General features: G+C 37.5%; 1 protein-coding gene across 1 annotated transcript; it reads left to right on the top strand.

The window, feature by feature from the left end:
* The first annotated feature begins 656 nt into the window (after positions 1-656).
* On the top strand, positions 657-9,205 carry LOC145215129 (uncharacterized). Its single transcript, XM_080083786.1, has 11 exons — positions 657-860; positions 1,151-1,306; positions 1,370-1,492; positions 1,546-1,698; positions 1,988-2,077; positions 4,254-4,370; positions 4,570-4,646; positions 4,701-4,797; positions 5,123-5,216; positions 6,477-6,617; positions 6,674-9,205. The coding sequence occupies exons 1-11, from the start codon at positions 785-787 to the stop codon at positions 6,804-6,806; spliced, it is 1,257 nt and encodes a 418-aa protein (XP_079939912.1). The 5' UTR covers positions 657-784; the 3' UTR covers positions 6,807-9,205.
* Positions 9,206-12,792: the final 3,587 nt, after the last annotated feature.

A 12,792-nucleotide genomic window follows, 5' to 3' on the forward strand; every position in this document is an offset into this window, starting at 1 on the left:
AATCGTTCTTCATAGGCTTTAAACCAAGATGCATTGTAACATTTAAACCCGAGTGTGATGCAACAGACGTAAATCGTTTTTCGGATATTGACATGCGATGAAGCGTACTTGGATGCTAGTGTAACAAACACATGAAAACATATCATCTTGTCATCAAGTACGTGATCTTGCGTGAAGTATCACATCGTGCAGTGAATCGTCTAATTTTCACACCGGACACATGTATACATCACGCTTTAACTGCGCGCTTCCTTTGGCTTGCTTCCTTTGGGTGATCACATATTTTAGACATCGTTTGTATGGTTTCGATAATTGCCCTTTAATTGCTTGAATTTCTAATGAGGAGTAATTAAATCAGCCGCTTTAGAAAAGCAGATTAAACCTGAAAGGTTGTATTTAGTCAGTTATATTTCAACGTATTTTATATTAAGAAATAAAAACAGAAATTAGTTGATACAACAACATCACAAAGAATTTATTGAACAACAACGCTTACTTTGCTGTTTGCATGAATTTGACTGTCGTTTTTGTTGAAGGGCAACCATGAATAGTCTGTTGAAGGGTAAAAGCGTGCAAATATAAAGCCAGTTTGGGTCAATTTTGTGAAGATGTGATGTTTACAATTAACAAATGTAGAATGAGCGTTCTAAGTACTAATATGTTTTTGTTTTAAAGTATTCCAACCAAAAATTTTGAGGCTAATGTTTGCATTTGGTTTGTGTTCATCTTGACTAGACCAGATTAAAGAGATAAACAACTGGTAAAGGACTTCACTTGGAGGGCAATGAATTCACCGAAAGCTAGTGGCTTGGCGCTGACTCTCTTATTTGACTTCATCGCGGTTTTATTGGGACAATCAGGTAACCAATGATATAACCAACTGATGACCTAACTGTATTGTTTTATATTTGCATTGTTTACAATCAGTCGCAAATTAAAGGAAAACGGTTTGACGTTCCAGTAAAATAATTGACATTATGCTGCTGGTTTGACGTACCGCTAAGAGTTCCGTAGCAAAGATATATCACATATATCGACGCTTTTCAAAAAACTTTCAAAGATTAATGTAATTTCTAGGACGAATGCATCCCGCCTAGCATGACCTTTACAAAATATGTTCAACGAATTTTAACTTAAAGTATTGTTTAAGTAACGTGCAAGACACAGTTTTCTGACTTGAAGCACTCGATCACGAGCGTGATTTGCCCGGCCGACTGTTGGGAAGAAAATTCGTCGTTATGTGGAAATGGGGTCTACACGAGCGGCCCGATATGTCTTGCAGCAATGCACGACCAACAGATTGATAGTGAGTGAAATAAAATGTCAGTTTTGTTTTTAAGAAGCGCGATGTAAACGAACATTACTCTAGATTCCGGTGGACTTGTTCAGGTTTTTCGCAATCCGGGCCAGGGAGCTCATTTGTACGGAAAACAAAGAAATGGCGTTCAAACTCAAACCTGCTCTGCGGGCAAATACTCTTACACATTTTCAAGTAAGAATATGTTAAACTGACATAGTGTTTTTATTACCTTTAAACTGTGTTAGTGACTTGCAAAACAACTGGCGACTGCGAATTACCGATTACTCATGTCTACTGTCCGCCGAAATGTGCCGGTGCTTCCTACACGTACACGAGTGGAAAATATTTCACCAACAGCTCTGTGTGCGCTGCTGCGAAAAAGCGAGGAACGATTTCAGGTCAGTGGAATGTTGAAACTGTACGAAGATGTAGATGTGGCAAAAGTTTTCATTTTCAAGCCAAAGCGAATTCCTGCAAGCTTGATTGCTTCCGGGTGGTCTGTTTGTCGCTTCCACGACTTGATACAAAAACTATGTGGATTTGTAATTCACTTGCGAAAGGCATTTTTTAGGAATACGAGGCTGCTTTTATCTACATTTTTTGTTCAATAAAAATGTAGTTTTTAAATTCGCTTGCGAAAACATGTTTTATTAATATGAAGTTCTTTCACAAAAGATTTTTTTACAGACGCTGGTGGCAAGGTTGTCATCTACGCGATGAAGGCAAAGGCTTACAACGGCACAAATACGACCAACACCGACTGGTTTTCGTTTGATGGTAAACTTAGGGCTTTTATTAATGGCCCTTAGTGTTGGTGACTCAAAGCGTTTAATATAACTGGTTCCGCCACGAGCATTGTGTTCGCAAACATATTGGAAATGGCTTGGCTGCGAGGACAGACCAAATTATTTTTCCAAAATAAAATTTACAGCAATAACAAATGCCCTTTTTTGCCGGTTATACCAATGTACATCAATGTTAAAACGTTTTACAACCAGGAATTGACTTGCATTTTCCTTTTTTAACAAATTTGTCGTTCAACTGGTGTTATGCTAAACAAAATACTAGTTGGTTTTTCAAGAACTTGTATTTTAGCTGACGTTTCGCCCACCAGAACGGTAGGGCTTCTTCAGTGCAATGAATGAATAATACAGCGGGCACAGAGACGAAAATGTACAAAACCAGCGGGATACGATGAAAAATAATTACATTAGGACAAAGGCTTTCCGTGAAGAGTTGCGGTGCTACAAACTGACAGGGCGTAACTAATGTCCGATATTTGATGAGGAAGTCGGACGCAAAATGTCGCGGAAAACTGGGCTTAGGCTTTTGCCATCGTTACGATTTAAAACATTTGAATTAGAATTTATGAGGCAACTTTCGAAGACCAATCTTTTCGACCAATTCGATTCTTGTTTCAAAATTTGGGCCTTGTTCCAATTAATGCGGTGATCACATTTCAAAACGTGAAAAAACTGAACAGGCGTTTCGTTCACCAGGTTGCATATTTAATAAATTATTTCGTTCAACTGGTGTAATGCTAAATAAAATACTAGTTGTTGTTTTCAAGAACTTGTATTTTAGCTGACGTTTCGCCCACCAGAACGGTAGGGCTTCTTCAGAGCAATGAATGAATAATACAGCGGGCACAGAGACGAAAATGTACAAAACCAGCGGGATACGATGAAAAATAATTACATTAGGACAAAGGCTTTCCGTGAAGAGTTGCGGTGCTACAAAATGACAGGGCGTAACTAATGCACGATATTTGATGGAGAAGTCGGACGCAAAATGTCGCGGAAAACTGAGCTTAGGCTTTTGACATCGTTACGATTTAAAACATTTGAATTAGAATTTATGAGGCAACTTTCAAAGACCAATCTTTTCGACCAATTCGATTCTTGTTTCAAGATTTGGGCATCGTTCCAATTAATGCGGTGATCACATTCCAAAACATGTTCGCATAAGGCGGACTTGTTGACGTCCATGTTTTTGACTGCCACTTTGTGTTCCTTAAGGCGTGAATTTAGATTTCGCTTAGTTTGGCCAATGTATACCATATTACAATCACGACAAGGAACCTGGTAAACAACTCCTGTACGATGTTGTGGTATAGTGGCATCCTTGGGTTTTGGTAGCAACTGTCCAATTGTTTTAAGAGGTTTCATCTCCACTTCTACCCCAGCGTCGTTCAGGATTCGTTTAGGCGTTCAGATTTCAAAGACCAAGTTGCCTCATAAATTCTAATTCAAATGTTTTAAATCGTAACGATGGCAAAAGCCTAAGCCCAGTTTTCCGCGACATTTTGCGTCCGACTTCCTCATCAAATATCGGACATTAGTTACGCCCTGTCATTTTGTAGCACCGCAACTCTTCACGGAAAGCCTTTGTCCTAATGTAATTATTTTTCATCGTATCCCGCTGTTTTTGTACATTTTCGCTTCTGTGCCCGCTGTATTATTCATTCATTGCTCTGAAGAAGCCCTACCGTTCTGGTGGGCGAAACGTCAGCAAATACAAGTTCTTGAAACAACAACTAGTATTTTATTTAGCATAACACCAGTTGAACGACAAATTTGTTAAATATGCAACCTGGTGGACGAAACGCCTGTTCAGTATTTCGCATTTTGTTGTCAAGTCTACTTCATGCGGGCTAATCAATGTTTTGATTTAAACGAAAACGTGTAATGTTCCCTCTTTGGTGAAATTGGGCCGCTTGCCCGAAATTGTGAGACCGGCCGGAACCCAAAAGTACAAGCCAAAAATCCGGCCCTGATTTTTTTACTAGACAATGTCCACAATGGGCCGCAAACAGTGAACGGAATAACGTGATAAGTATGGTCCAGCGTAAAGTCGGCCCCGAATTAAGCTTGTTTAGAGCAAACATTAGCTGAAAAGCGGGATCGAACATGCGAGGTCCTCAGGTTGCAAACTTCCAGTTTTACTGTTATAGATTTTGACGTTTGCTCATACGTTAACCCGTGTGGAAATAATGGCACATGCGTCGACTTGCTCGCTGATTATGGCTGCTTGTGTCCGGAAAAGTACACTGGAAGAAACTGTGAGACCAGTAAGTCGAATTTGAACATTACATTACGAGCTGTTGGTTGTTGATACTCACACAGTATTTACGCAATGAACTGGACAAATGGAAAATTGACTATGCAATGCATTGATTTGTCGTCCTGGGATTAATTTAGACCAGAAAGACATTTGTATTTGGCCACAGAAGTTTTGTTGCACCTAATTAAAAATATTCCTTTTGGTAGAATTGCCTTGTACCCCGGGAAGCCAAGAATCTTTACTTGCCGAAACTCTGAAAAATCTCTGTTCGCATGGATGGACTGTGAGTTGTCATCATTCCACTTTACTTTTCCTTAAACTTACTATTGTATTGTAGACGGTTCAAACTCGCTTTGACGGAAGTGTTAGCTTCAATAGAACCTGGGAAGATTACAAAACTGGGTTTGGAAACCCATCTGGGGAATTTTGGCTCGGTTGGTTTTTGATTCTTGTGTGTAAATCTGATGTGTTTATTTGTTGAAAGAACATCAACATTTTCTTAAAGAAATGCGCCACAAAATACAAACCGGTATACGGTATAGTTTGCTAAAGCAAATTTCAACCCACGATTCTTTAAAGCATTATCAGGTTTTTTTTCTAATTTCTTCAAACTCTTTGATTTAGGAAATCCTTGCCGCTGCTAGCAATATAAATCCCTAATACACTTTTCACAGAAACCACATTTTTGTGGAAGTTTACCGTACATGAAGATTCGATTTCATAAAAATCTCTTTTAAACACATGCTTCTGCAAACATAGGTTTGGAAAAAATTCACGCGATGACCCAATCAAAATCCTGCCAAGTTCGATTCGATTTGACATTTGGCAAGGAAGAGAAATTTGCCGAATACAGGTAAACTAGGGCTGTTATCAAATAATGGTTTTTAAATTTTCAAATAATCAAATAAATTTTTTCCTTTCGAATCAAATAATCAAATAATTCAAATAATTTAGAATACCGGATACATAAGGCCCAGAGTCATTATTAAATAAGAATAGTTGAAATTACTAAACGCATTTTGTAAGCTCCTAGTCATTAAATCTAGGCTACATCCTTTTTTCTGTTTAAAATAATAAATTAATAGATATAGAGACAAGCTTGAGTTATTCTCCGTAAATTGGCAAAACCATATGTAGACTACATATTCCGTGCGTATTTTTACGTTATTACAACAGCTTTTTCTTGGATACTGGCTGAATTGATTTGTGATCTATACCATTTCATTTACTTGCTTGAATAACTTTAATTATTCCAGGGTTTAACTAATACTGGAATGAAAACTAAATTGTCATGCTTTTTTGTCCAATATTTTTGGTGGAATGGGTAATGAACATTATTAAAAGGCTGAAAACATATGTTTAAGTGCTTCTGTGTAACCGCAATTTCATAAAAATGTCACCAATGTGTTCAAATAAATTGATCTTAAACATATATCGAGGTTTACTGTGTAGAAAAATATTATTTGATTATTTGAAATGATTAAAAATATTATTTGATAAATTTTCAAATAATTAAAAATTTCAAATAATCAAATAATTATTTGTTTGATAACAGTCCTAAGGTAAACAAACATAACCAACCCCATAAGGCTTCTCTTCTATATATTTGTAAATATTGTTAGCACACAGTTATCTAAGATTAATGTAACCGTGAATAAAATATTTGCAATAAAACAACTTGCGAAAATATGTGTGACGCTCCGCTTGTCGCTTAGGTTTCTCACAAAGCGTGACGTTTGCCTTTTTCCTTCTGCGCTCACGCTTCTGCTTTTTTTCGGTTGCTCACTTTTTGTGCAGGCGTTTGTGTGTAATGCGCCATTCTATCATTTCTGAATGACGCAAACAGACGTCATATGTGATTAAAAGTTTTAAACGTATTTGTCCACTATTCAATGGGCGATCAGAAAGTTTAATGGGCGAAAACTAATTGCAGTGTCGAAATTCGTGAAAAAAAACTTGACCGAATGATCCGGCACGCCTGACCCACATACAGGCATAAAAACCTGATCGGGATTCGTCCCCGGGAGCACCATGGGTTCCAAGCCCGTGAAAAAAAACAACTTTTAGATTTTTTTTGAAACCTTTCGAATTAGAAGCTTAACTTTTTTTGCAGTATTTTCGAAATCGGCTCAGAAATTGAAAACTACAAACTGAGCATTTCCGGTTACATTGCGTCATCAACTCTTGTTGATTGGATGAATTATCACAACGGGATGCAGTTTTCCACCTACGACAGCGACAACGACGATTCTACGTAAGAATGCTGATGTTTGCATTAAATTTCAGCTCAGTGATTTATGTTATTTCCAGTGTCCATTGTGCGGTGAATAATGGAGGTGGATGGTGGTACAAAAGCTGCCAAAGTGTCAACCTGAATGGGAGTCCCCACGCATATTGGTATATATATTTTGACGTGACCGCAATGAACATAAAGTGCGATTGACATGGTTTAAATCAGTGGTTCCCAACCGGGGTTCCGCGGAACCCTGGGGTTCCGTACAACCCTTTCAGGGGTTCCGCGAACTTTAAGGGTCGCACAGGGGTTCGCAGAGCTTATGTGTAGCAATTCAAACATGAATGATTCATAATATCATTGTTGCGAACAGCAATTCTGCTTGTACAATCTAGTTAACCTTGGTTACACCATTGATCAATTGTGACGTAATAATCAAAGTCTTGATAATCTCTGTCTGAATTGTGAGATAAATGTACAAACGACCAATCTAAATAACATGACAATGGTTTTAGTAAATGGTTTAATTTAATTGAAGTCAACATTTGTTATGTGCTTGGGGTGTGTTGCGTAAAAATGCATTTTGTTTGATGCAGCCTACTTGAGTTACATTCATTCACAATGATTCTATGGGGGGTTCCTCAAAGTTTGACAAAACACCTTGGGGGTTCCGTGTCACTAAAAAGGTTGAAGAGCACTGGTTTAAATATTTGACATCTGCCTTATATTTTTTACTTTTGTTGGCTTTTAGTTTAACGCAACATTTTTTTTTAAACGTACCAGGCAAAAACAGTTAAAACCTAAATTAAACCACGCAAAATCATTACGCTAAAGCAGGGGTGGGGAACCTGCGGCCCGCGGGCCGCATGCGGCCCGCTTGCCTTTTGAAAGTGGCCCGCGTCACAATTTTGTTAAAGTACAGCTTAAAACGTAGCATAAAAAAAACAATAATAAAACGTTTATGTACAAATATTTACTTGAAAAGACTTTTACACATTTCTACATTTGAAAGCCAAACTTATTAAAATGGCCACACTTTCAACTAGTGATGCACCGAAGTTTCGGTTGGCCGAAACATTTCGGCCGAATACGCTGTTTTTCGATGTTTCGGTTTCGGCCCGAACTTTTTTGAAAATTCGGCCGAAACCGAACTTTTTGATTGCATGGAATTAATACCCAAATGTTCATTTTCGCCAATACGAAACATCATAAATACTTGCCACATTGTCTGCGAAATGTTACAAGTTTAGTGAAGCTTTCGCATTGTGAAAGGGATTTTGGTTGTCATAACTGAGTTCACTTGCATCAACAACACAAGGTTCAGTTAAAAACACCCATAAGAAATGCGGTTTTAGGTTCGGCCTGATTCGGCCGAAATTATTCGGCCTCGTGGCCGAATATTCGGTTTCGGCCCGAACCTTTTTAGGCGGGTTCGGTGCATCACTACTTTCAACCACTTGCTATATTTGTTACGTAACAGTCACTCGATTGTCTCTCCTTGCAGTAACAAATCATTTGCCATGTGGTGTTAGTTTTAAATGGAGCTAGGGTGTTCCAGAAAGAATGGACAGGTTTTAGTCGAAATACGTGATAAACCTGTATGCCTTGTTTGTTGCAAACAAGTAACAGCAAAGAAAAAATCAAATCTGGAGCGATGAAATATAAAATCACTTTTGTGCTTAGGGTATTATTCCAAGGAATTTGAACATAAAAAAATATTTGGCCCGCCCGAAAATATTGTGCAATTCATGCGGCCCGCAGTACTAAGTAGGTTCCCCACCCCTGCGCTAAAGTCTTAAAAAAAGTTCTCAGATGCAAATCTACAATTCTATGCGTAAGCGCGTAATATTTGTGTGCCTGTTAATCCTTATGCAATAATAGACAAAAGTCACAAGATCGTGCTGAAAAATACACACTATGTTACGCTGTTGATGTTTTTTTACACATTTCGAAATTGTACATGTGTTTTAAATGTGCTTAAAGTACGGTTATAACAACTTTCACTTTGCTGGCATTTTTAATTAACTAATTAATCCTGCGCTTTATCGCTGCACTGTCATCCAGATTTTGAAAACGAGCACACATTATAATACTCCACTTACAACTCAAGTGTAAATAACTTCTGTGAAAGAAAAAAACACGTGTAGAATATATTATTGCCGATTTCAGCAAACAAAAGCAATACCTACCGTTAGAACCAATGCAGTAACATTTGTCGACAAAAATCTTATCAAAATTCGCTTACATTTCTTTTTTTTCGAGTTCTGAAACCTTTGTTTGTTTCTGTATATATATTATCTTGTGGATTAAAGTAATTTATCGTTGTGCATGTTAGGTTGTACTTACCGTACCCAAATGTTGCTCTTTTTCGCTTACAATTTCTCTGTTTACAAGCTGTTGAAATTGGGTTTTGGCACAGCCCGACAATTAACATAATTACTGCAAGAAAATAAAGTAATAGAATCAGCTCGACAAATAATAGTTTCACGGTAATATATACGCGCCAGCAAAACTCTATTTGCAGAAACGTACATTTGGTTTCCTCAATTCGAAGTACATTGCATGTTACCATTTATGAATACGCTCTGCTGGGGAATCTGACCCAACTTGAAATACAACCATGGATGTAGTGTGTATAATGTGCCTTGTTTTCATTGTGAACGTGCTTACAGTTCCAAAACGCCCCTTAAACACATATAATAAGGCAGTTCGTGGAACTGAAGTCTCACTTATAAAAGAACATTAGTAGTGTTTGTTGAATAAAGTCGTGCTTGGTTAAGACTAGGGTTGATTCGGATATCAATAATTTCCACTATCCGGATAACGGATATATACGGATATTTTGAATTTAGCTATCCGGTTAACCCGATAATATTAAGTCTATTACAAAATCATTTGTGGCACATATTTGGTTTTAGTGTTTATAATTGTACATCATATACCGTATTTACTCGATTGTAAGCCGCCCTCGTTTATAAGCCGCCCTCGATTGTAAGCCGCATGTTGAGGTGTTAAAAAAATAATGTAAGCCGCACGCTGGAATTTTATAGATACGATTGGTTTTTAATACATCTTTCCGTTGTTATATGGTCTGACTATTTGTCCATATCTGTTTATTACGTTGATAACTGTACCCAACAGAACGTATATTGACGTATAATCTGTACATGCATACATGTTTTGAACCCCAAATGATTTAAAATGTTTGAGTGTAGAAATAATTTCGGTATAAAATTAAAATATAAGCCGCCCTCGACTGTAAGCCACCCTCGATTATAAGGCGCACAACCGCCAGGTAAAAAAACAATATAAGCCGCGGCTTACAATCGAGTAAATACGGTATATCAAAATTTACTGCTTAAGCAGTGTAGTTCTAAAAGCAAACGATACATCAGTTGTTTCACATATTGCCCTAACAGTCAATTTTCTGAGCGAAAATAGGCCCCCAACATTGTTATTAAACGTATACATTTCTTTTTCGAATCTCAGAATTCATCGTTCCGAGCGAATCACCTTACAATGGACACATTTTCTATTTTATTAGTGTGACTTTAATTCGCTCGTGAATTTTAACATCAATAGGGAATATGCACAACTAAGTAAATATTCGTATTAATTAGCATAAACATTAAAGTCGTATGTTGCGTCTATGAGATCACTGCATATTAACTGTGTGTCATATAAAATTATGTTAAAATGCATAAAACGCTTACGCAGTACTATTCTTTAGTTATCCGGTTAACCGATACAAAAATATCCGGATATCGGATAGCAAAAAACCCTTCGTTTAAACGGTTAACCGGTTATCCATTAACCGGATAATTCAACCCTAGTTAAGACGTAAGTTCAACTGGTTCGGATCAGAATTGCAAAATTTGAGCCCAATTCGAAAGTACAATCCCGGACCCCGGTTCGAACCCGAATCGTTTTGTAAAAGCGCGATTAGTTCCGAAAGTTTAACTCAGTGCTGGATTAACCTATAAGCAATATAAGCACGTGCTTAGGGCATCAAGTAAAGAAGGGGCACCACAGAAATGGTTTCTAGGTAACTTATTGAATCTAACAAAAAACTACAACTATATTCAAAATGTAATAAAATAAGTTTATAAAGCGAGAAAATCAAATAAAATAATTGACAAAAGGGATTGATTGCGTGCTATATGACGTAACAACGTTGTGTTGTTCTGTTTGTCAAAACCTGAAACAGTCAAGACTCATGGGTGTCCAACCCGTCGATCGCGATCGACTGGTCGATCTCGGACTGATATCAAGTCGACCGCGAGGGATTCAGCAAATTATTTAAAATGCTTCTTTTGTAATGCGTTTTTAGGGAATTTTGCCCTACATAGATGACTTTATTGTGAAAGTTATTCATTAGGATTTGTTGATATGTTCACACCACAAATACTCAGTCGACGCTTTACGTCGCAAAAGTCACAAAAATAATAGTTACAGTAGTAAATCACAGTACGCCAGGCCCATTAAAGGCGTCATACCGAATCAGCCGGTCACCAAGCATTCACCACCATATGGCAAGGCGTAGGCTAGAAAAATCTAGCCGCGGTGGTATTCGAACCCACGACAGGAGTCTTTCCGGGACTCGCGCTCTACCAACTGAGCTACGCAGGCTCAGTGGAGAATCTGCCGAAAGTCGAATCACAAGCACCGTTGCCTGCCTCGTATGCTGCATATGTCAGCTTCGTAGTAGGGGATCGCCAGATTGACCAGTATCAGTTAAGATGAACATAAATTCATAACTAGGAACTGACGCTAACTGACGCTTCAGGGCTGATCCCAGTTATGAATTTATGTTCATCTTACAGTAGTAATGGTTACTTTGTGCTGGTACTTTTTCTATTATCAAGATTAGCATCGGATGAATTATAAAAAAAAAAAGTTCAATGCAGTGTAAAAAGTCACACCCAAACCACGATAAAAAAACGTAAAAAAGGGCTCGGAAAATGCGAGTTTTCCTTTGGTAATACACACATAGTCTTGCATTATCTTGTTAGTTTGTATTGGAATGGTAGATCCCGAGAGTTGGACTACCTCAAACGTCGATCTTGAGTCAAACAGATTGGGCACCCCTGGTCAAGACAGTAAGGAAATGAATGCTTAGTTAATAGCATGATGTTTGAAAACTTATTCGTGTATGTGACAAACGTAAATTAAACACGACGCTAATACTAGTATGTTTTACAATTGGGCAACAGTGCTGAGACTGGGGAAGGCAGCAGCAAAATTAGGCGTTTTTAATTGAGTTTTGGAATATTTCTGACATTCTGAAACAAATCTGCAAGTTTAATATCAGCTAAGCTTATAGTCTATTACCCTTGCTGTGTATTATGTTAAAATCGAAATCTCGATGAAGAATTTTGTTTTTACGTTTATATTTCGAATTAAAAATGATGTAAGGGGCACCAAATTGTTTTAGTGCTTAGGGCCTCTAATGGTGTTAATCCGGCCGTGGTTTAACTGATATACCTACATTCAAGCCTACAAAAGTACGTCCGTACATAATATAACCAAGAACACATACACATTGGAGAATAATATACAATGGCCCAAAAACGCATTTTAGGTCGGTTTGGTGTTAGGTCCAGCAACTATAGTTATAATTGCAAGGGAAATATTTATGTATTTTAGCTTAAGCCATTGGCTGGGTCCAATTAACCAGACTGCTTTCTGAGAAAAAATACGCTAAATTACTTCTTGGAGATTGATTAGATTAGGTTGGGTTATAACGTAAAAGAATAGGAATGGTAGAAAGCATGACATTCTAAAACGTTAAAATAATCATTATGGGTTTAGAAATGTGACGATGATCAAATGCAACGTTATTGCAATCATGTGACAATACCATAAAGTCGCTATTGTGTAAGTTTGAATTTTGGAAATATCATAACTCTATTTAAGCTTATAATCAATTCAAATTATAACTTGACGTAGGCACACAAACCAATCTAACATTTTTACACTGTTTTAATCCATGTAAACGAATTTGTTAACAGTTCAGTTAAGCTCAATCTGCTATAGTATTACCACTGTGCAATCTCGTAAGTAAAATCAAGTGGTGAAAGCCTATCACACGAGTTAGAAATTGGTTGTAATGTTGTAATTTCACTTTGCCTTGGCGTTTTTTGTTGTTGTTTTTTCTTGTGATAACTAAAGGTTGAAATTATCCCATGTTAGCCTA

This window comes from Phallusia mammillata, chromosome 2 (assembly GCF_965637545.1).
Source record: "Phallusia mammillata chromosome 2, kaPhaMamm4.hap1.1, whole genome shotgun sequence".
Lineage (NCBI taxonomy): Eukaryota > Metazoa > Chordata > Ascidiacea > Phlebobranchia > Ascidiidae > Phallusia > Phallusia mammillata.